This window comes from Rhipicephalus microplus, chromosome 4 (assembly GCF_043290135.1).
Source record: "Rhipicephalus microplus isolate Deutch F79 chromosome 4, USDA_Rmic, whole genome shotgun sequence".
Taxonomy (NCBI): Eukaryota; Metazoa; Arthropoda; class Arachnida; order Ixodida; family Ixodidae; genus Rhipicephalus; species Rhipicephalus microplus.
In genome coordinates, this window is record NC_134703.1 from 22,407,501 (window position 1) to 22,432,021 (window position 24,521).

A 24,521-nucleotide genomic window follows, 5' to 3' on the forward strand; every position below is an offset into this window, starting at 1 on the left:
TCTGTGGCAGCACAGCCAAAGCTACATGGACGGAGCTTCTGCACGTGTGTTACTATGCCTCTAGTTCATTTGCGAGCGATCTTGGTGTCGGTTTCATAAATGCATTCAGCATGCAGCTTTTCGCATGAACGTCCAAGGCTTGCGATGTTATTATGGAAATAGTGTTGTAGGAAAAAGGTTATATAGTCATATAAAGCTTTCAATGAAAGATATGACAAGTCTTGGTATACTTGATGCAGCAGTGTAGGAAAATAATGTATAATTATTGCTGTGCTCCTCTGCAAGTTCCATTATTACGTAAATATGCCAGTGGATTAAGCCCGTGTGAAAGCGAGTGCCATGAAGCAATGTTTGCATTTGTTTTTTGTAAAGAAATAAAATATTGTTTCTTGTGTAGGTGCACAAGAAGCAGCTTTGTTGTAGTGGTGTCATTTATTTTGATAGATAAAAAGGGAGAGGGGGGGACAGTTGAGCAGGAACTGTGCAATTGGAAATCCAACACAACGGCAAGAAACCATTTTCTGAATTTCTGCACATATAGGGCCTCCATTGCCGCTTTTGTTCTTTTGGAGACCATGTTTATTCTTTGGTAAACCTTAAATCAAACTGTGTTTCAATGAGCCGCAATTCCCACATTGCAGGGGCCACTGAGGCTGTAGCAGTGCGCGTTTTGGTGTGCAAATATCGCTGCTAGCACGGCTGCTGCGTCCATTAATTAAGATGATGCGCCAGGCAATGTACTGGGCCACCAAAAGAACTTATTTGTTGACCTTGAAAAAGAAAGTGTAGCGCAAACTACCCTCCTATTTCTACTCTACAAAATTAGTTGCTTATGGATTATGCATATCTTGTTCATGTTTTAAACCTCCTTGGTTAATGCAATTTTTGCATTATATGCATTATTTTCCTTTGCCCATGAAAATTGTATCAATGAGATTCCACTGTTAAAAAAAAAAATCTGTGTTTTTTTCCTCTCACAAAACGTGTTTTAAAGATGGTGACCTACCTTGGTACACCATTTTGCTGTGTATGTTCTTTCTTAAGCATGCATTCTTAAGCATAAGCTACAAGTACCAATAGGGGTAAGGCTAGCTATTGATTAAAAAAACAAAACAAAGAAAAAAAGGCAAGGGCGTATTAGGTGGTAAGTACAATCTAAAAAAAGTTTTTGCACAGTGAAAAAAAAAAAAACCCTCCTGTCTCATGTGCGTGAAGGTTGCTTTCGCTGAAGGCCGAGTCGTGGAAGGACCAAGTGACTGTGGTGTCATGTGATATGCGTGATTTTGAGGCTCCTGAGAAAGCAGATATTCTTGTCTCGGAACTGCTGGGCTCATTTGGAGACAACGAGCTTTCTCCAGAATGTTTGGATGGTGCACAGCGTTTCTTGAAAGGTGAGGTCTCCCTATTTATTACATACTGTATTTTGTGAGTAAATCCCAAGAATTGTGCATTCTTGTACAGTTGAAAAAACCATTGTGGTATGGTACAAGAATATGACAGTATCGAATCGTTATCTCTCGTAAGAGGGAGTCTTCTTACATTTTATCATGACAGCTGGTGTTTATACGTGATGCACTGCTCTTATAGGGGCACCACCGAGAGCCGCATAGCAGACGCCTCCTTTCAGTGCAAGCATAGCGGAAGTGCGCGTGTGATTTGCCGTTTTTGCGCATCCCAAATAATTAAATTTGCGGTGATAGCGTGCACAAAAGAGCCGCACTTTATAGCAGTGGACATATGTCCGATGTCACTGCTGTATGGGACGATATTGTCACCATACAAGCCAAGTGTTTTCTAAAACTGAACGTTAAGCTTCCCTACAAAGTGGAGCTCATCTTAAATATGACGCTTTTTAATAGCGTCCCAATCATTGATGCCTGCATGCTTTGACACTTGAACAGATGTTTTTTTCTCTACACACCAGCTTTGTTGGCACACTATGTATTTATATAGTAGATATTGAGGGAGCACTGTCGCACCGGTGCATGGTTTTCCGAGGTGCGGCTAAGCAAAGGGTGAGTGTGGGTGAGTGTTGAAACCAGCAGGATGAATTTGAGCAAAAATATGAGGGGCGGCTCGCACTACTGGCACAAGATAGAGCCACCGCGGTGTTGGTGGTCACCTATACCTTGTCAAAGTAGCTCGGCTATGTTTTTGCCAGATTTTGCATCGTATTTCTAAGTGTTGCAAAAGGGCGTTAGGTTTTACGTGGCAGGAACATGGCACGTGGGTAGGAACACTAAGTACTTGATTCTTGCCAGAACATGTCACGTGATTAGTAATTACGTAACCTTGTGTGCTTTTAGTGGGTACAATCACATGATTAGTTATGCGATGGTCTAGTGGCTAAGGTACTCAGCAGCTGACCTGCAGGTCGCGGAATCTTATCTCGGCTGCAGTGGCTGCATTTTTGATGGAAGCCAAAATGCTATAGGCCCGTGCGCTCAGACTTGGGTGCACATTAAAGAACTTGAAGTGGTCGAAATTTCTGGAGCCCTCCACTATGTCGTCTCACTTAATTATGTGGCGGTTTTGGGACGTAGCACTACACATATCAATCAGTTACGTGATATTACGCAGTAGTGTTAAGAATATCTCGTGCAGCGGGGCCAGCTCTTACACCACCGACAAGAATAAAGAAAATAAAATGCGAAAATTTCTTAATTGGCTTCACTCATTGGCGTGCACAAAGTTCCCATTAGGACGGAGAGGAAAATGTTTACCGCAGACTGCCCCCCCCCCCCCCCTCTGCCTTTGCGCCCCTCTCTCCTGGGTGAATGGAAAGGGGAGGCGTCTGCCCCCTGCCTTCTCCCCTCCTCATGCGAACATGCCTATGGCCTCACTAATAACAGCTTGCGTGATGCAAATGAGCATTAGTAAGAGACATCAGAGCTTACTGTTAGGTGTTTCCTGTTAGCATGAAGTCACGTTACGAGAAATTAAAAAAAAGGTTAAATTTCCTGTCAAAAGCCTTCAATGCTTGCACGTGCCATGTTGTACAGCTGTACAACGAACATGCATATAGTTGAGGCGAGCCCACAGTGAACATTCTGTACCGATCATCGCATTCCTGTGTCATCAATAGGTAGGATGCAGCCGATGCTGTGCAGCACACGTTTGATTATTGTACACGGCACTTTTGTTAAGGAGCCGTCACTTGCTCCACATTCTCTGGATTTGCACTTCACACCATTCTCTTTTCAAGAGAGGCATCGCGTCTGATTGGTCAACAATAATGTCGTGTTCAGAATGCAGGTGAGGCGACCAAGTGTAAAAATAGTAGCGTTCGCTGAAGACGTTGCGTCATAAATGAACAATTAAAGAACAATAATTGTTCTAACACTGCCATAATGAAAGCATGCTTGCTTATCTTCTGCATTGGACAGCCTCAATCCACCAGCGCATTTTTTCATGCTCATGAAACAACATCAGCCACTTCTAAAAGTCCTCTGTATACCTGTGCGTACACTTTATATGTCCTTTGTGTTTGAGCAGCTCGTTAAATGTCGAGCTGTGAACATTGTTCGCTCGCGCTCATCCCGTGTGCATTCTTTGTGCATGAGCAGTGCGCTGAATCTTTCGATGTGCTTGTCTTTTGTGTGACATTCCTATTCGATGCTATTGCATTCATGGCTTCGCCCTTGCGGCGAAACTGTGACTTTTTCAAGCTCATGCCATAGGCTCAGACTGCACAATGACATTTTCATCTACCAAGATTTTCCACTTTTCCTGATGTTGTTCAAAAGAATGAGATTATTGCAAATTTTTATACCATAAGCTGTCATTCTCATAGTCCAGCTAAATTAACACTTCCCTGTTCAGAATTGCAAACTTTTGCTGCATATCACATCTACTTATTTTAAATATTGTTCTGCACTTCAATTCTTCTTATCAGATGATGGCATCAGTATACCTTGCCAGTATACGTCTTACCTAGCACCTCTTCAGTCTTACAAGCTTATCACAGAAGTTGCAGCATTAAGAGAAAAGGACAAGCATCCTCTGGTGAGCATTCTGCATGTTTTCTAGTGAAAACAGCTGTATTTTGTACATATATGATGCATGACTCTTTCCCGAGAAGCACAGCTCTCTTATAAGTAAGGGCTCATGGTCTTATTTCTCCTTTAGAATCCCGCAGCAATTTCGTGCCTTGCAAACATGGTCATTAATAAGCAGCCTATGTGCTATGCTTGTTTTCTTGCAATGCAGAGTGGGACACCATTAGGCGTAGGCCATATACTACATTCCTTCAGGGCCCTTCAAATTCTTCACTTAGTGTTTTAGGAAGCACCAGTCATGGCGGTTTGAGCTTGTCGGTACTATGCCATTGTAAGTAGAGCTTTTGAATGGCACGAGAAAGCGAGAAGAAAACAAGTAAACGAATACTTCCTACTGTAGCACAGACAAACTTGGTTTGTGGAAGCGGTGACTAATATATCTTTCAGTCACATCACATGACATTAACACTGCACATCACCTCTTTAGGGAACTCAATCTCATTATCAGCCAGAAACACTTGCAACTTACTAACACAATTAAATAGATATTGAAAATCGCTTCAATTATTTTTAGAGTCGGCTATTTACAAGGGTTAGAAACTCTACAGACGGGCCCACTTCTAAGGGAACACCTGCGTGCTCAGTATGTTTGGATCTCGCTCCCTTACTTACAGAAAAACAGTGGGTTAGATTTGTATGAAACTACTGGAGATTGACAGTTCTGGTTACTCTGGACAGATTAGTGATGGGCATCAAGATTGTTTTCTTATAGTACATATGTAACAATATGAATGGTGTTCATTTGAGTGTTCCATTTAACAGTGGACCATACTGTACAAGCATAAAAAGAAGGCCTTCAACTGTAGCTTAGGCAATGGAGCATGAGCCAACCACAATGTGCATTTTCCACATTATTTCCAATGCTCATGGAGGCAGCCATTTGGATAGCAAACTGCTTGACCTATTGCGGACATAGCCAAAAAGGGTATTATAGTGTTAGATCGCGCCTCCCGAAATTTTTCTAACTATATCTATACTTCCCTCTCCTCAGCCTTGTGGAATTATTTTTTTCTGCCCACGCTAATTAGACACTGCATTGATACATTGAAATGTAAAAATGAAAATTAAATAGTCATTCCAGGAACTGTTCTCCATCTTTCCATCAACTTGCCACCAGTTATGGCCGAATGTGTCGCCTGTGTTACAAAAAAAATGAACAAAACAAAAAGGGCATGGATTACAAGCAACAGCCGCAGACAGACAGACAAGGAACTTTATTGGGTCCTGAGAAACGCTGCTCCTTTAGAGAAACGTCGCGGGCCGCTCCCACAGAGGAACGGAAAGGCCTAGCCTCACCGCCGCATCGTGGGCTCTCTGGACAGCCCGTAGTTGTGGTAGCAACTCTGAACTTCGTAAGGCAGAGTCCCAGTCTTCTTCTGTGAGCCGACTTGGGCCCCGTAGCGAGGGGCACTGCCAGAGCATATGTGCTAAGTCACTAACCTCACCACAATCAGGACAAGTAGAGTCAAAAGCTTCTGAGGAGACTATGCTGAGGAAAAATAGGCTTGGATAGGACCTGGTCTGGAGCATTCTAAACGTGATGGCCTGAGGTCTTGACAACTTGTTGTGTGGAGGCGCAAATGACCGCCTACTCAACTGGTAGTGTTTAGCCACCTCACTGAATGTAAGTAAAGCGTCCCTGAACATCTCACTGCCAACCTGCGGACCTACGTCCTCCCCAGGGCGGAGGGTTAGTGTGCGCGCCCGGGAGTGAGCTGTGTCATTCAGGTTTACTTGAGAGTTCAGTAGTGGTTTGAGATGTGCGGGAAACCAGGTAATGGTATGTGGAGAAAGTGTCCTATTTTCAAGTAGTTCAAATACATCAGTACAGACAGAACCAGAGGCGAAAGCCTTGACTGCTGACCTTGAGTCAGTGAAGATTTGCGATCTACTGTCATCCAAAAGGGCAAGGGCTACAGCCAACTGTTCGGCTCTTGAGGGAGTTGAGCCCCTAACTGACGCAGCATTGATAATTGAACCCATATGATTGACGGAAATAACAGACAACCTATCTGAGCGACCGTACTGAGCGGCATCGACAAAACACACTGAATGAGGATCGTTCCTGATGTTCTTCAGAAGTGTGATGGCCCTAGCTCAGCGCCTTCCTACGTTTTGCTGAGGATGGATGTTTCGCGGGAACGGAGAGACCTGGATGGCAGTGCGCTGTTCATTCAGTAGTTGAAAACGGTGATCCTCTACGAGCGCTGGACTGAGGCCTAGGATGGACAGAATCTTCCTACCAGCCGGCGTAGATGACAGGCACATTAGCTGTGCAGTCTTTTGGGCTTCAGTGATCTCATCTAGGGTGTTATGAACTCCTAGCTGCATAAGCCTACAGTGGTTGTTCGCACGGGAATGCCCAACACCCTCTTTACGCTTTTTTTGATCAGAGTTTCTAACTTCTTCTTTTCGAATCCATACCAAGAGTGCATTGCAGCAACGTACGTTATGTGACTCATGAGGAATGCATGAAAGAGCCTCAGTACATTGTCCTCTCCGAGTCCCCCCCTTCTGTTCGAAACCCTATTAATTAACCTGATCATGTTCTCGGTTTTGGTTGAAATCTTAGCGATGGTTTGTCCGTTGTACGCGTGCGACTCTATAATCATGCCCAGCACTCTAATAGCATCCACACTCGGAATGGGGGCGCCACTTCCGGTGTGAAGGACAATGTCTACCTCTGATAAAGGCTTCCAGTTTTTTGGCCTGGCTCTTTTTCTAATGGGCCTGTATAAAAACAGCTCCGATTTGCTCGAGGAGCACCTCAGCCCTGTGCCAGCAAGGAAGAGCTCTGTCTGATCGATGGCTTCCTGGAGTGCAGTCTCGACTTCCCCTTCGCTACCTCCGAAAAACCAGATGGTAATATCATCAGCGTAAAGCGTATGGCTGATGCCCTTCACGTTAGATAGCAGTGTGGACAACTTGGATATAGCGATGTTAAAGAGAAGCGGAGATACCACCGCTCCTTGCGGCATGCCTTTAGAGCCCAGTGCCTGGCACAGGCTCGTTTAAGTTGGTTCTACTCTTTCTATATAGACCGTTTTCATGGAGAGGAGGAGCATAGCCTCAAACCAGTGTATTTTAGTCACTCTCTCTCTCCACCGACCACTAAGCCACTGTCACTGGTGTGTGGGATTGGCGCATTCTGCATGCGCGGCCCGAGAGAGGTCAATGTGTTTTATTTTTTTCTTTTTTTATGTGCTAAAGTAGTTGGGCTGCCGAAAATCGAAATATTGTTCGAGAACACGTCAACAGGCTACCACAGCGATGTGTTTGGCTGCGATTAAAGCACAAAAGGCTGGCAGCCGAGACATGCGAGGTGCACTTTCCTTCGAAATGACTTTCCTTGGGTCACAGGCCTTTTCCTCCGACAAATATTCTATGTGGTGTCTGTCCTTGTGGCCTTTTTGATTCTGGTGGGTTGCCAGTGAATTTAATCTGCAGCAAAGAGAAGCGATGTCAGAGCTGATGGTTAATCCAGAAAATGTTTTGCCCAAAATTCTTCTGTTGTAGCTCCAACATCCCGAGTTGCTTTGCAACAGCACACAAGTTACGATTCCTGCGATTACCGAAATCTAAATGCGTGCAATTTTAAGATTATTGAATGAGTACCGTATTTACTCGATTCTACCGCGCCCTCGATTGTAACGCGCACCCGATTTCCACCGCGAAAAAAAAAAAAAAAATGAAGACATCGATTGCAATGCGCACCCATTTTTCTCGCTGGCCCGCACGATCACACCACTCGAAAAAACGACTCTTTTCGGGAGCGTCTTCCATTTAAATATGAGGTACGGGCGAAGCTTGTGCCCATCTGACGTGTAACAGAGCATTGCCGTCACTGTAGTTTTACCGTGGACCGATGTCAGCACGCGAACTTGCTTCGCCCCCTTCTTCTCGACGGTTGTGGTGCCAGGCATGTCGAAGTAAAGAGGCGTCTGATCGGCATTCCCGATTTGCCCAAGTAGGTAGCCGTTGTTGTGCCGCAAGTTAGTTAGTTAGCCAGCACCTGCTCGCTTTAAACTGGCTCCGCATTAGACCTTTTTCTAAGGCTAATTGCATAGCCCGTACTTGGAGCAGTTCTGTCGTCACGGGCCGCTGTGCCGCTCGCTGCTCAAGCACATACTCGCCAAGCAGCTCTTTAATTTGCGGAAACCGACCCCGCCATGGTCCACTGAAGCCTTTGCGTGAAGCTTTGCTGTTGACAATCTTCTGCTTTTGTTTCCGCCGGTCCCGCACGCACGTTTTGGGAACTCCGAATGACCGCGATGCGGCCCGATTTCCGTCCGTTTCTGCACATGCGATGACTTTTCTTTTAAAAGCGGCATCGTGGTGCACTCGAGTTTTTGGAGTCGGCCTTTCCACGCCGTCGATGCTAATGCACTACTAGATGACGAACTCCTCAGCACACGTACGAAGTGCTGCACATGGAAAACACATAGGCAGAAATGGCCGACGCGCCATGCCGATGCACGTAGGGGGCGGCCATTTTAGATTTGCCGATGGCAATAGATTGACCGTAATTTTTTTGTTCGTACTCGATTCTAACGGGCATGCGAGTTATGAACTCGCTTAACCGGAAAAATTGTGTGCGTTAGATTCGAGTAATTACGGTACTTTCAAAATGGCATGGAAGAAAGGCCCACATGACATAAGTGCTCTTTGGCTCAGGGACGTGTCTTTAGCTTTTTTTTGGTGGCACACATTTCTCGACATAATCAATTTTGTGACGATAACTGGCGCATTTTCATGACAACAGCACTTTTTAGTTTATTTATTTATTTATTTTTGTGTCAGCCTGAATGTTAAGAATAATGGACCCGAAATCGTTGAAGCCAGGTCATTACCTAAACATGCGCACTTACCGTGATGCCTCTTTAAAAAAAAAAAAAAACGATAACTATGTCACCAAAAAACGGGCACACTTTTGGTGTATTTCCAGTAGCGGCTGCTCGCACCAAAGCGAACTTACTTCATGCTGTGATTCCAGATGGGCAAATGTTTATTTTCATTTTCTCTTTGTGTTGCTTCTACATGAAAGCTTATCTGTCGTACATTCATTTGTTATCCTGCACAATGACCAGAGACAATCTTTTGACTACGACGGCGACATGAATCAACACAGGCGTCCTTGTTCCTGCTTCCCTCATTTCATAATCATTGTATTGCGACGTTCTGAGCCGAACTAGATGATCTGCTAGCGATTGTAGAGTTATGTGAAACTTAAACAATCACGGCGAAGAAACTTGAGCCATTTCAAACACTATAATGCGCGCACCTAAAGTGCAGTTTGACAATGGCGTATGTATTCGCTCGTTCATATTTATGTTTGGCCCATTACATCGAGAGCTGTCCGAAAATGAAACATTAGTGCATACTCCCAGAACACCGCAAGGGCAGCTGTGACGAAACATACTAACCAATTATCCATTAACATGTGCTGCTTAAGGAATGCATTGAAATTTTACTCGCCTCCTGTCTGTCATTAGCACTGCTGCTGTAGCTTCTCTTGGGTCGTTGCTGCTTTCTGTTCCAGCCATTTCGAAACTTACTGCTTAGCGATTACTTACATTCGCGAATGGCACACCCAGATGTCCTTGTCTGATGTGCTTTTTCATCCTTTCGCCACAGCCTGAACACACGCATAGACTTTTTTTCCTGCTTTCTCAAAAGTTTCTTGTATAGGCTAGGTCATATTTTAATAATGCTCTTTTTCCTTGCATGTCATTTTCGTGCTGCATTGCAAGCAGTGGCTCTTCTTTTCGTGTTCCAGCAATTTAGAAACGCACTGACTCATTTGCATTTTCAGTCGGAAAGTTACTAGATATTATTTGGTTACATGCTCTCTTTTGTTTTATTTTTTCATGGGCAGCATATAAAACCCCCCCAAAATATTTCTGGCTACGTCGCTGTGACATGTATACTGCTCATCACATAACTGGGTGGGTGTTGCATCTTATACACAATATTGTACATGCACCTGAAAAAATAAGCTCTATGTTATTTATTGCACAAACCTTCTTTGACCAAAGGGATTCAAATGACGCAGCTTAATAAACTTGTAAGAGGCAGGAAAAAAACATAAATACTTTGGCTTTAGAATGTTAGCCTAGCTTTTTGAAATGATGAGGTGCTTTGTGTAAGTACGTAATATCTGCTATATTTCTTGCTTATCGTAAGTCGGGTTGCACGGAACTTGCTGGGCAGCATCAGTCAAATGATCTGTTAGTCGCTGTTTCTGCAAATAATTTTGGTTGGAAGTTAGTGATGTTTTTTTTCGTTTTCTTCTTTCTTGTGCTATTCAGAGCCTTTGCTTAGTAGTGTGGTACTAAGGTTGACATTGTGAATGCATCTGTATTTGATGCTTCATATTTTCTTTTAGAGTATGAATTCGTGACTACATATAGTATAAACAAACATGTTCTCTGTGTGGATTTGTGCAACTTTATTGAATAAGTGCCATTTCTTTTCAATGGATTTTGTTCACAGACTCCTTATGAAGTGCCTTACGTGGTGCGTCTTCATAATGTGACTCAGCTATCAGAACATCAGCCCTTGTTCACTTTTGTCCATCCAAACAAAGGTCGGTCTTGTCTCTTTTTTTTTAGGTGTAACTATACCGCATGCTTTAAAACGTTGAGACACTAGTATAAGGTGTTCAAAGTTAAGCTTTATGATTTTTAAAAAATTCAGCTGTGGAAGTAATATGAAAACCACATTTGCAGTTGACTGATATATCCAGGGGAATACAAAGTAAGACAATAAATATTGCATCCAGCTACCCAATTAATTATGATTTAGTAATTAACTTTTCAGTGAATTCGTCAAGGGGGCATGTTTGTGTTGAAAAGTTTAAGGCAGCCGCATTACACAGTTCTACTTAGAAGAATCGTACTAGCATGTTTAAAAGTTTTTTTTGCGGTTTGCATGATCACGCATGCAAAGCAGTGAGCACTGGTGCAAAGCTCCCTCCCTGATGTGCCATGACAGTTGTGTGCCTTCTTTAATTTGACAATGGGTCAGATTAAAGATTAAAGATAGGCACAGGCAATAGTGATTATGGCTACCCTTTTACTAACAGCTGGCTTCCCCTTACAAGCAATGATTGTTCGTCGCATTGGGGAGGAACATCAAGCTAATCCTCACCGCCCTGCATGCGCAATCATGACAACTGCAATTAAGCTTTGCAGCTGGATATCTTGCAGTGCAGACATGCTAGAAGAATTCTTTCAAATGGAACTGTACAAACGTGACTGTCTCCAACTTTTTAATACTAATATTTTAATTTTAAATTTCAATCTACAACAAGTCGTGCTTGCGCCAACACGTATAAAAGATCAAACAAAAAGCGTACTCGACCTTATATTGATTAGTGGCCAGTTCCCGTTAAATAAATCAGTCGTCAATGTGATTCCGGGGATATCAGATCACCGCATACCAATCTGTCAGCTCCAACTTGGATATGACATAACACCACGTTCATCAGTAACTACTGTACGAAATTTTCCTAAAGGTGATGATGCCAGCATTGTAACCTACTTAGCTCACGAATTTGAAAACTTTTCAAACCTTGCTATACATCCAACGACTGATGTAAATCATCTATGGTCGTGTTTCAAGACTATCGTTGTGTTCTGCGTTACCCACTTTGTCCCACTGAAAACAAAAAGGCAAAAAAAACATAATCCTTGGATAACCCGCGAAGTTTTACACGCAAAGCGAAAAGTTAAGAGGCTACGCCAAGCAATCAAAAAGAAAGGCAAGAATCCAGTAACCGTATCTAACCTAGCACGTGCTATTACAGACTTCAAACAAAAAGCTAGCTTCGCCAAAAGGCAATATTTTACTACAACGATTCCGTGTTACATAAAAAACAACCCTCAACGATTCTGGAAACATTTTCGCTCTGCCGCTGAAACAAAGACGTGTTTAAGCGATAGCGATAAAACAAACCAGGCCAATATTTTCAATGATTATTTTCAATCTGTCTTTACTGATGACAATGGCACCACTCCTGCGGCCTTGCCCACAGCTCGAATTCCCATTGAACCATTAGTTATAAGCGACCCCGGGATTCTTAACCTACTTTTGAATCTAGACACGAAGAAAGCCAGTGGCCCCGATGATATTGCAAATGAATTTCTTTTTCGATACGCAGAACCGTGTAGTAAATACCTCGGCATAATTTATCGCAAATCAATAGAAACAGCAAAACTGCCATCAGAATGGAAAGTAGCAAAGGTGATACCCATACACAAAACCGGAGATACTGCTGTTCCTTCCAATTTTAGACCTATATCCCTCACCAGTACGTCATGTAAGATACTAGAGCATATAATCGCTAAGCATTTAACTATTTTTCTAGAAAACAACAATCTCCTGTCCCCCCATCAACATGGCTTCCGGAAAGGTTTATCAACAATCACGCAGCTTACCGAGGTTGTCCACGACCTTGCACTCAGTATAAACAACCGTGGCCAAACTGACGTAATTCTACTTGATTTAGCAAAAGCGTTCGATCGAGTGTGTCATACTAAACTGATTTCGAAATTGCAGAACATTATTGGGGATGGGGAAATTACGAACTGGGTAAGAGACTTTCTTATAAACCGGTCACAGTTCGTGGTTTTTGAAGGAGTATCGTCGGGGACAGCCCCAGTTAAGTCAGGTGTTCCCCAAGGCTCCGTCCTAGGGCCATTATTATTTCTAATTTACATAAATGACATCACTGATAACATAGACTGCAAAATTAAACTTTTCGCAGACGACTGCATTATTTATAGAGCAATTAACAGTTCGGATGATCATTTATCTTTAAATAATTCATTGAGTAAGATTGCTCACTGGTGTGAGCAGTGGCAAATGTTAATTAACCTAACAAAAACAGTTTGCATGACGGTAACTAGGAAAAAAGAACCCTCCGACTTTACCTATACAATTAACGGCGTACCTTTACAAAGAGTTACGCAGCAGAAGTATCTTGGCGTCACCTTGACTTCCGAATTGAGATGGGATGCGCACATTAACAATGTTACAGCATCGGCTTTGCGTAAACTGTTTTTTCTACGAAGGCGTTTACCCTTCGCGCCGACAGATACTAGGCTCCTAACTTACACCACATTCGTGCGACCAATCTTGGAGTACGCTAACACTGTGTGGTTCCCGCAAGGTGTTACTAATATAGCAAAAGTTGAACGGGTTCAAAGGAAGGCCATTAGGTTTATACATAATAAGTACAAACGCACCGACTCACCCACACACCTTTTAGAAACCTCCGGTCTACCCACTCTTGCAACAAGAGCAAAAATCGCGCGTCTCAAATTTTTACACCACATTCTGCATAACCACAGCCGGATCGATGCATCCAGGTACATATCTTTGGCAGAATCACGAACACTACGACATAAACATGCATACACTATCAAAGAATACTCTTCCAACAACGACTGTTTCAAGCAATCCTTTTTCCCCCTGTCAATCAGCGAATGGAATAGGTTAGATCCCTCCATTACTAACGTAACATCACTGGCAGAATTCACTTCAAAAATTGAGAGTATACTTTGAGACAACGGCTTTCTTCAACCATGACCTCCAATATTGTTTTCCAGTAGTATTTATTTGGATGTATAAGTTTACACAATGCCTTCTCTGTATAAAACTGTATTGATTTTTTTTATGCAGCAGAGATTTAGTTTGCTGCTTGCGAAGTGTGAATATTTGGAGTGCATAAATACCTATGTCTAATGTTTCTATGTAACTAGGATTATTATTACTAATTTTAAAATAACTACAGTTCTGTATGCCGCCTGTAAGAAAGTACTTAGCATTCATTGTATTTTGATACTCATGCCCTCCTGCTTTGGTCTCGTAAGAGACTGGCAGTATTGTAAATAAATAAATAAATATGTTTGCTAGAGTCACTAAAGAGCTAGTTATTAAATGTTAGTTAATTTGGAGGCTGATAGCAACAATTATTGCCTCGCTTTGTGTCCCCCTGGATATATTAGTCATCTGTAAATGTGGTTTTTATGTTCTTTCCAGGGTTTATTTTTTTTTTTAGAAAATCATATAGCTTAACTTTCAACACCAAATATGTGCTATTTTGCTATACTTTTTGAACATCGGGGACTTAAGTGTGATTTGTAACACAGTGCTCTATATCTGTGCTCTCTGATACGATAAATTTTATATTCCTCATGGACTTGTTACTACTTACTTTTGATTTGTTCTATACTAGCACTCAATTCTTCATTCAGCAAACTGGTTGCTAAGAGACATCAAGATAAATTGCTCATTAAATGTATCGAATGCTTCATGCAGTCATTATGCCCCGACTTAACCTCAGTGTGCTGCGTATGGCTGTAGCCGATGACTTTGGTCAGAGCACTACGGTGTTCAACAGGTCGTTTGACGTGCTGCATTGTGTAACCACAGTGAAAAGTATTGCTTTGTTTTTTTCTCAATGTGAATGCCACCGAAAAATAACTCTACACACATTTGAACCCTATTATTTCACTCTTTATAGCTGACAGCATAACTGACAGCATAATAATGAAATGTTTGACTTCATGCTAATTGCAATTAATTACAGAAAGCCACACAAAACAGCGCATTACTTAATTTTCTTTCTTAAAATGTGCTATTGGATGCCTTGGAATAATGTTACTTGGATTTGATGCAATACTGAACAGTGTATCATAATTTGTGCCTGAAGGGGATATACTTGTGTTCACCAGATTACGTAGTTTTTATACTGTGCATCTAGCTAAATGTGATAAGCTTTAGTGGTTGCTCATGCAAAAACAAACACACTTGGTTTTATTGAAGACGAGAGTAGGCCTCACTTGCTTATTCTTTATTTTTTTTGGTTATTTTCCAGACAAACCGATTGACAACAGCCGGTACAAGTCCTTGCGCTTCAAGATTGATAACACCAGTATCTTGCATGGTTTTGCAGGATATTTTGATACAGTGCTGTACAAAAATGTCACCCTGAGTAAGCTATTTCTCCATCTTTTCTGTTTTTGTCACCTAATACTGTGGAATTGCTTGTAGGGGAACAACACCAAGTGACGAAGCAAAACATCTATACAGTAAAATTTCGTCAATTCAAACTCGGTCAATTAAAATTTATACTTAATTCAAACTGACACCTTGGTCTCTGCACAGCCCTGTGTACCTTAATAGGAAAAAGCTCCTGATAATTTGAATACACTGGTATTCCCAATGGCTAATTCGAACAGGGTGCCCCTAGTTTTTATTACTCCTTGCAGAAGTCGACCAGAATGTGTTGAAAAAAACAGACCAAACCAAATTCAGTACAGAGGCAAAACAACAAAACTACAGCATTTGTCAGCAGATGAGAACTGAGATGCTGCACAGGAGCTTTTGAGAATGCTACAAAGGATAGAGAGAGAAGAAGCCTCTGCTCATATTTATACTTCTTTTTGGTTACGGTGATTGGCCTCTCTAAATAGTGCTCGTGGATTCGCGACTGAAGAAACGCAAGCAAATGCGAATTACTGATTGCATTTAGTGTTAATTCTGTCATGTGCAATAACATGTTTTACAGTATTAATAGCATCATATAGTGTTTCTACACTAGGCTCACTGCTCACATAAAAGCATGTCGGTGATTGTTTCTGGTGTATCACTTACTGATCAATTAATTATGTTCCCTGTTGGAGTTCCATAAAGTTTATTTACGAAATTGCCCGCTACAAATGTGTAGGAGCACCCAATTCGTGATACTGAGTCCAAAGGTGGCTTCTTTGAGTTCTGGCCATCCTGTGGGGCACGTTGTCCATTCATTCTAGTGCCCACCTGCTATTTTGAGCGTCACCTAATTTGAACAATCTTATAGTCCCCTTCAAGTTTAATTTAACGAGTTTTTACTGTATCTTATGCCTCAAGTTGCCCAGATAGAAGTAGTGAATCAGCGCACTTTGGTTTCTAGCGGTTTGAAACTAATTATAATTCCTTATAGTGGACCTCCTGTGACCTGCAGTAAATTATTTTGCTTACAACTTTCTTAAAAAAAAAAGAAACTCATATTTTACTATACAAGTTCATTCTCATTAGATGGATAACATTCCGTTACTATTCGTATGCATTGCTTGTTCTTTTGGAAAGGTGTCACTTCTGGATACTTGCGATGGGTTTGTGTACAGTCGACGACCGATGATTCGGACTCCACGGGGAATGCGAATAAGTCTGAATTATCAAAAGTACGAAAAAAACGAATGCGTCGGAAAAAAAGATTCATTTATTGACACTTCAGTCTACCGGTGGCCGAAAAAAGTCGTTAATGCGTTGCTGCAAGCACTTCCGCATACGTGCAAGCAAGTCCGCCTGTATCTCCGCCAGTGTGATACGATCGCTGTACGACGACGAAAGAACAGCGAGGGCTCGAGACATGTCCGCATGCGACGGCTCTGGAGCACACGGCGCATCATCATCGTCAGAGTCAGTACCGCTGTTTGACGGTTGCAGAACCTGCTCAATTATGTCGTCGTCATTCAATTCGGCACACGACGACACTGCACTGTCGACGTTTGCAAAGTCTTCAAACGTAACAGTGTTGGGAATCGGCACATTGCAGCCTTGCAGGTCGTCGATAACGTCCGCACCTGAGCTCGATGCGCTGTGCGGCAGGTCCGGCTCTTCAGTTGCATTGTCGGGTTCTTCGGCTGCAGTGTCGGCGGTGTCAGGCTCACTACGCAACTTAAATCCTGCGTGCCGGAAACAGTTGCTGATCGTGCCTGCCGACACTGCCTTCCAGGCATCAGCAAGCATGCTCACGGCTGACATCAAATCAACGTTGTATTTTATCTGGCTCTCTAAACAGAGCAACACGTGCTGCAGCATGCGTCAACGATACAGCACCTTCAAATTCTTGATGATACCTTGGTCCATAGGTTGCAGAATACTGGTCATATTCGGCGGCGGGTATTCTAGCTCGATGGCTTTCAGACAGCTGATCGGCGCATGGGCAGTACAGTTATCTACGAACAAAAGGACCTTGCGCTTTTGCAATTCCAACTTTCGGTCCAATTTTCTGACATACTCTGCGAACAGCTTCTGCGTGACCCACGCCTTCGTATTGGCTTCGTACCAGACAGGCAGATTTTTTTCGCCTTAAAACATCGAGGGTTTTTCGATTTCCCGATTACCAGCAGCGGGAGCTTTTCGGTGCCAGAAGCGTTGCAGCCGACAACGACAGTGACTCGTTCCTTGCTGAGTGAACCTCTGTGGCAAGGTTCTCCAGAACGTGCGAGTGTCTTCTCCGGTAGTAGCTTATAGAAAAGCCCGGTTTCATTGAGGTTGAAGGTGCCGTCAGCCGAGTAGCGCCGAAGCAGCTCCACCAACTTTCCACCGCGGTAGTTCGCTACCAGTGTGCTATTCACGGCACCGCTCTCACCGCACATTTTTTTGAAAGCGAGGTAGTACCGCTTTTTAAAGTTTCGGAGCCAGCCTTCGCTGAACTTAAATCCATCAATGCCAAGGCGAAGTGCCAATGTCTCGCCCTTTTGCTTCAAGAGGTGGCCGGAAACGGGAACCCGTTGAGCGACGGTAGCGTTAAGCCAAATGCTCAACGCTTCTTCCAACTGCGGATGAACACCTTGGCGCACCCTCTTTTGTTCACTTCCGGATGATGTCTCCGTCGCGCCTAAAATCTTGTCCTTATTTTTCATGTAGTCCGATATGGTTTGCTTCGAAATATTGAACTCTCGAGCAACTTCGACTGGCGGACGACCACTGAGCACTTGCTGAATGATGGCTGCTTTCTTTGCCATGGTTAGCGTTGTATATCTGCCGCGTTTCGTCGGCGCAGCCTTCGGCGCTGGCTGTGAGGGCACCGTTGGTGCCATTTAACTTCAGATCTTGTGAGACAGCTGGACATAAAATAAAGCAAGTCTCAAAATAAATAAGAACGCGCGCAGAATTCAGCAAAACGCTGTACCGCACACACATGTGACAGAATAGCGGCGATAGCCGCACAGCGAGGGTGGCGAAGGGTATACAGGAACCGGAATGTTGGATGATCGCGATGTTGATACAATCCCCGACAGTTGAGCCGTGCCTCCAAGATCGGCATTTTTAAGCAGAAATCTCTGAGGCATATAGTTGCGATCGAAATAAAGCCTCATAAATTACCAATTAGCTTTCGTTTTGATCTCTGAGGCCATACTTTGTATGGTATGAGTGCCGGAGGAGATAATGGCTGCCGATTCGGCGTGCGCGACAGTCGGGCAGGGTCCTAATTATCGAATGTAGATCTGGCCGCTGTCCGAAATATCGGTCGTCTTTACATATTACTTTTATTGGACCATTGGCGGTGCCGCGCGACTGTCCGAATTACCGAGCATGTCCGAATTATCGGTGTCCGATTTATCGGTCGGCGACTGTATTAGACACAATTGGCCAGTTGCTTGTTTTTAAGTTTGCTTACTGCATGATGCCTGCTACTGAAAAGGTGCTGCTTGTCTGCTTCTAAAATTTATAAAGTATGGAATAATTTTTTTTCTCAAGAAAACCCAGATTGCTGCATTGGGAGCTTTTAAACAACTGTGCAGAAGTGCTTGGTCTGACCCTTTATCATGCCGCTGGGAAGTTAAAGGCATGTTCAATAGAGACACACTCCCCGTTTGCCTCAGCTAGCACCTGCAGGGGGCATACCTTTCGTGTGCTTTCCATTGTGCTAGAATTGAGGACGCACATCATATTTTGGGACAAGCCTCACTTGATTTCTTTCTTCTCTTCCTGTATTGTTTTGTGGCACACTTCAAGTAGCAGAATTGTGTACTCTACATTGGCTGATGGACTAAAGTTCTTGCCATGGTCAGCAATGTCCAAAGTGTGTGCATGTGTTTCTGACTCTCACTCGTGCAGATTTCTTCAAAAAAAAAAAGAGCATGTTTTTTGTTGTAAGATTTCCATTGTTTCTTAATCATGAGGGAAGTCCCTACTGTTTGAGCCCCGCTGTGGTGGTCTAGTGGCTAAGGTACTCGGCTGCCGATCGGCAGGTCGGGGGATCGAATCCGGGCTGCGGCGGCTTAAAGAATCCTATGTTAAAGAATCCCAGGTGGTCAAAATTTTCAGATACCTCCACTACGGCATCTCTGATAATCATATGGTGGTTTTTGGACGTTAAACCCCACATATCAATCAATCCCAACTGTCTGATTTATGTCCCTAGCTTGTTTATTTGCAGCCTGGTGAAGTGCCCTTCAAACAATGTCTTACTGACAAAGCTGAATCTTAAAACTTGTCACATTTGTTCAAAACATTATTTCCTTTTATTACGTATTAACAGTGATGTTAGTATAGAGAAATTTAAGGGTAGAGTTTAATTCTTTTGCCATTAGGCAATATTTAAAAGTAGTAATTGCTGCCATTGCAAAAGTGTGTCCCCTTACAATTTTCCTGAATTCATGCCACTGGGTGATTGGTGGAAGCCATATCATGAACTTCTGGTGGACAAATGATGTATTCTGACCAGGCAGACTCAGGTGGCATGGCATCGATGGGTCACCTCCGCAACACGAAAAACTGTTTTTTTTTATTATCACTCGGAAATTGTGTGCGTGTGATTGCACTTTGAGGGAGTCTGAAAATTAACGTGGCAGGTATCGGGGAAACTTTATTGAGCCAATTTAGGTAACATATAAAATAAAGGCTTTTAAAATTCATGGAATTGTGCTGATACTTGCGTGCTAAGCTTTTGGTGCCGAATTGAAAAAAACTAGGAGCTTGACTGCCATTTTCTATTCTGATAATGAATTTATGGTTGGGGAATTAAATGCAGTAGTATTCTCAAAGAATGTGTGTATTGATCAGGGCTGACCGGCGTTTCAATTTGGTGTTTGCAATTTAAACATGGTAGTGTAAGAATAATTCAGTGGATTAGTTGAGAAGAGTGTTTTTCGTATCTGTGCCTTACAATACTATGCCCTTTGTTAAACTCCACAGGTGGTACAGTTTTCAAAACTGATATTGCATGCAAAGTGATTGTTTTCCTCACCTTTGTTGCTTCAGGCATCTGTCCAAACTCTCATTCCCCTGGCATGTTCAGCTGGTTTCCCATATTTTTCCCCATCAAGGTAGGACCTGTTTCCTCATTAAAACTTCAATCACACAATTGTGACTTATTTGAATTTTAGGCTCTAGACTTTGGTAATATAGCAACCTGTAGGCAGTGCATTCTATTTAGTGTGGCTGGAAAAAAAATTTTAATTACAAAACATTTCACATTACATGCTTTGCATCGCATTTGAAGATATTGGACGGAAAAATATCTAACCTGCTAGATCATTTGCGGTCACTTTTTATGACTTTTAAATTTGTGGCAAAAAAGGAAATATTCTTCTCTGTACTCACTTTTTATTTTTCTTTACCAATTGCACCTCTACTTTACAACAGAAGAACTAATTGCAGTGATGTAATGAATCAAAAGTTCTTTTAACATTGCATTTTATTATGTGATGCTGAATTAAATGTCTGAATTTCAAGGATTATTAAATTATTCACAAAATTTTTATTAAGCATAAACCGCTTATTACGTAAGTCGCGAATATCAGTACTATTAGCAGTAGTGTGCTATAAGCAAAACAGACTTTTTGAAATGCCGCAGTTGCGTCAAACATGTTGAGCATGCAGCCTCGTGTGTCTGAGAATCAAGGCTCGCGATGCGTGGTGCTCAAAACCATTTAAATCTTCGAACCCTTACAAAAATAGATTTAGACACTGTCTAAAAATGGGCTTTGACAATCTACACACTGTCTTAATCCAGTTTATGTAAGGGAATGTTAAGCAATTAATGTCCGAAGACCTGGGTTGCCAACAAAATGAACACGAAAAGGGGGGGGAGGGGGACTGACTAAGGAAAGCACCATCATGGAAATTCACTGACCACCTTTCAGCCCGCCTCGATCATGCGCATTACACAGAAACTATGTTCGATGATAACCGAAATCTCGGGCATTGAACGGTACCAATCGTTCAGTTTCAAAGGCGGGCACCCGAATTAAAGACATTGCAATCGAATCGCGAACCGCCATTCGATTGTTACACGTTCCACCGCGTCATCGTTTCGATCAACGGTAACAGCCACAAAAAGTTTCCTTGATTCCTGTACGACAAAGCAACCTTGATCGCCTGCAACCGCTACGAAAAATCAACAACGCTAATTACGCTTAGCCTGCAGTTTGGCATGCTGTAGCGGGAATTTGACCAAGACATGAAGATCTGGCATCAAAAATATCGCGCTCAAGCACTGCACCAGGAGCAACCCGGTGATACAATGTTTGCTTTTGCAGCCAAAAGATAGACAAAAGCCTTCTAAGTTTATGCAAGTCCCCACAATGGCATCAAGGGTGAAAGGGCGCATCATAAAACCATGAAACTTTTAAATTTACGGTCGGGGCAGTAAACACGCTATCTGTAGCAAATGGGATAACGACTAAGTTCTTCCCGACAGGAAACTCGCACCTGATGAGGACGCGATCACGTGCCACGTGGAGCATGCGTGGCTGGCAAGAGGCCGGAGCCACGACGGTGCCGGTTCCTGCCTCACTCAGCAAGCCCTCGCAGCGCTGCCGCATTCTTTTTTCTTAATGCGAAGCAGCTTATTGCGGAGTTCAATCCAGTGTGGCACAGCCACCCTCACTGCGCATGCACCAACTCTCCCCCTCTCCTCACGTGACTGGGAGGAGGTAGGGTTGACGAGGTGGCAGAGCGCTGCCTCCGCTTCGTTTCCCTTCTCTCATTTATCTCTCCGCCACAGCTGTGCGCTTGTATATAATGCTCCACTTGCTTGCTCCGTTGCACTCTCTTAGCAGTGCTGGGTGTTCGCTCTGCGGCACACACACGGGAATAACCACAAATGGAAGGGAGGGTAACATAAGCGTTACACAACATATTCGCAACACCACACACAAACGAAACAAGCACGGAAACATACAAATGGAAACACATGGAAACACCAGTGCTGCTTCGCATCCTCACATGGGAGATGGTGTCATTTTTTTTTTCCTCCCTGCACCCTTTGTTTACTCCGCATCCCCTCCATAAATACCTCCTCTCTCACTCGGCTGTGCACCGCCCTTGAGAAGCACACTCACTACTGCATTTGCTAGAAGATTTTCTGGCAACTTCATTATAACAGGCCTTTTATTTTTGGGACTGCCCAATGAGCGGTATGCATATACATGGGTCTCTATGATAGGGTAATCGGGATTTGAAAAATACTGCGTTGTAAGCGGTCCTTTGCAAAGGCAGTCTGCACTGTAAATATGTAGGTAAACATGGACATAAAAAGTTCACTGGTGTTTGTGAGGCTATTTAGAATCTTATCTTGAGTTTATTGGGACACCCCGGTGCACTTCGGTTATTTGGTCACAACATTGGTTTAGGCATTGTTGCAGTAGTCTGCTCTGGGATGTCTAGGTATTATATTCTATCGCTTTAAGGGGCGCTAAAGCCAACTATCAAGTTGACTTTGATTGTTGAAATCGCAGTCCAGAAATCTCGAAGTGTTACTCTTGTGTCAAGGAAGTGCTTATTTTGAAATAAAATCACATTTTAGTGATTTGATTCGGGCGTAATGCAAAGAAAACTCATCAGCTTAGATTTAAGGGGACTTTTGAAGACTCCCAGGAGGTCAAAATTATTCCGGAGTTCCCCCATTATGGTGTGCCTCGTAATCGTATCGTGGTCTTGGCACGCAAGGCACCTTGGGTAAACAAATTGGAACTGCTGCAGTTGTTGGAACGTTTAATTACTTGCAGTTCTTGCAGACATGTTTTCCTAATCGCATTCATGGTGACAGAGTGACCAGTAACATGGAGTAGCAGCAGCTGGTCTTGGCTGCCAGTATGCTCTGCGAGATCTCAAAGAGGAAGAAAAATGAGTGTGGCCTCTTCTATTTAAATAGAACCAAACAGCAAGTATACTTCCGCTATAAGGTCAAATTTCAACGTAAAGTAGAGGGCCCATTCGGCGGGCTTGGCAGGGTCAGGCTTTTACTGAGCAGCCATTTATGAAAAAGCAGTAATCTTCAGCATAACAGTCATATGAATAAAAATAACGAGCAGTACTAGAGGGCCACAGTCAGTAAGGTGCATCTTTTTAGGTGCACAGCTTGATTTCTCAGGAAATATTTGAAAACTTTTATGCAGGTTATTGATGGCGTCTATAATGATGGTGTCTTTCTTCTAACAGGAGCCTGTCCGTCTGCAAAAGGGTTCTACTGTAGAGGTGCACTTCTGGCGTTGTGTGACTGCACGCAAAGTGTGGTATGAATGGCTTGTGTCAGAGCCTGAAGTTGGAGCTGTGCACAATCCATCTGGTCGCTCTTACACCATAGGACTTTGATTAATCTCCTAGCCTAGTATTCTATGTTAATGCGAAAAACAGCACATTGGTTCATTTTTTTTTTCACTGTCGTGCCTGACAATAAAAAATTTTAAAATAAAGATAAGAGAAAAACCAAAGTGTATTGTAAATTTTTATTTCGTTGCTTTTAAAACATTTGTAGTACAATTGGACATGTTTGTACAAGCTTTCTTTATAGTGAAATCAAAGCCCCCATTACACCTTGCACGGCCCCTCATCATAGCCTGTAAACATTGAAAAAGAATCGAGAGTTGGGCAAGTCAGTGGATGTTCATCATAGAATATTTTATAGCTTAACTGTGTCCCTTCTCTGTTCTATGTATTTATTTAATTTAAATACCCTCAAGGTACAAACTTACACTGAAGAGGGGAGGGGCAAAAGTTAGTACATAGTAACAACTTGATTATAGGTACAAATTATAGATAGAAAATATCACGGTGGTACTCGACAAATGTGAGTCACAAAACGGGCAAAAGTAGGTGTAATTATTATTGCAGCAATCAAGACACCTAATTAAACCGTGTGTGTTAGAGTAAGAGCTCGTTCAATGTACATACACTCAATAAACTGCCGAGAGGTAAAAACATAACACGAAAAAAGGTAAAACCGTGGTAATGGTAAAAAAAAAACATTATGCACAGCAGTAACAGTTTTTAAAACGAAATTCCTAGAAGCTTTGCAAAAAACATATAGACGGTTTCGGTGTTTGTAAACAAACTAGCTCGCGCCGAACGTCTTACTCCGGTAGACTTCCGGTGTGGCACTTCCGGCAGTGCTTTTTCAATGGTTCCAGCGGTGTTTTTTTGGCGTGTTCGAGTTTGCGTGAGCAAACTTTATTTAACCAGCAGATTGAGGCGTAGGCCCTAAGCCGCACCAGGGGCGGTGGAGAGACCCTGTCTCTCAGCCGCCTCCCGTGCTCGCTGGATGGCCCGTATTTGATCGGCCCGATCTGAGCTGATCAGCGTGGCTCTCTACCGCGCCCCAAGCTGTTCTGGAGAGACTGCATTGGCGTCCGGTATCTGTGTGCATTCCCATAAAATATGCTATATGGTGGCGTGTCTCAT

The 24,521-nt window shown here is 43.0% G+C and overlaps 1 protein-coding gene across 4 annotated transcripts in view; it reads left to right on the forward strand.

Moving 5' to 3' along the window:
* Window positions 1-23,554, forward strand: part of csul (protein arginine N-methyltransferase 5) — an 81,242-nt gene extending 57,688 nt beyond the window's left edge. For all 4 annotated transcript variants that reach the window (XM_037422533.2, XM_037422534.2, XM_075892291.1 and 1 more), the window contains 6 exons: window positions 1,216-1,391; window positions 3,896-4,005; window positions 10,551-10,644; window positions 14,941-15,057; window positions 20,100-20,164; window positions 23,283-23,554. In XM_037422533.2, coding sequence (XP_037278430.2) covers window positions 1,216-1,391; window positions 3,896-4,005; window positions 10,551-10,644; window positions 14,941-15,057; window positions 20,100-20,164; window positions 23,283-23,435 — 715 coding nt within the window. In that variant the 3' untranslated portion in view covers window positions 23,436-23,554. The remainder of the gene's footprint in view (window positions 1-1,215; window positions 1,392-3,895; window positions 4,006-10,550; window positions 10,645-14,940; window positions 15,058-20,099; window positions 20,165-23,282) is intronic.
* The last annotated feature ends 967 nt before the right edge of the window (window positions 23,555-24,521 follow it).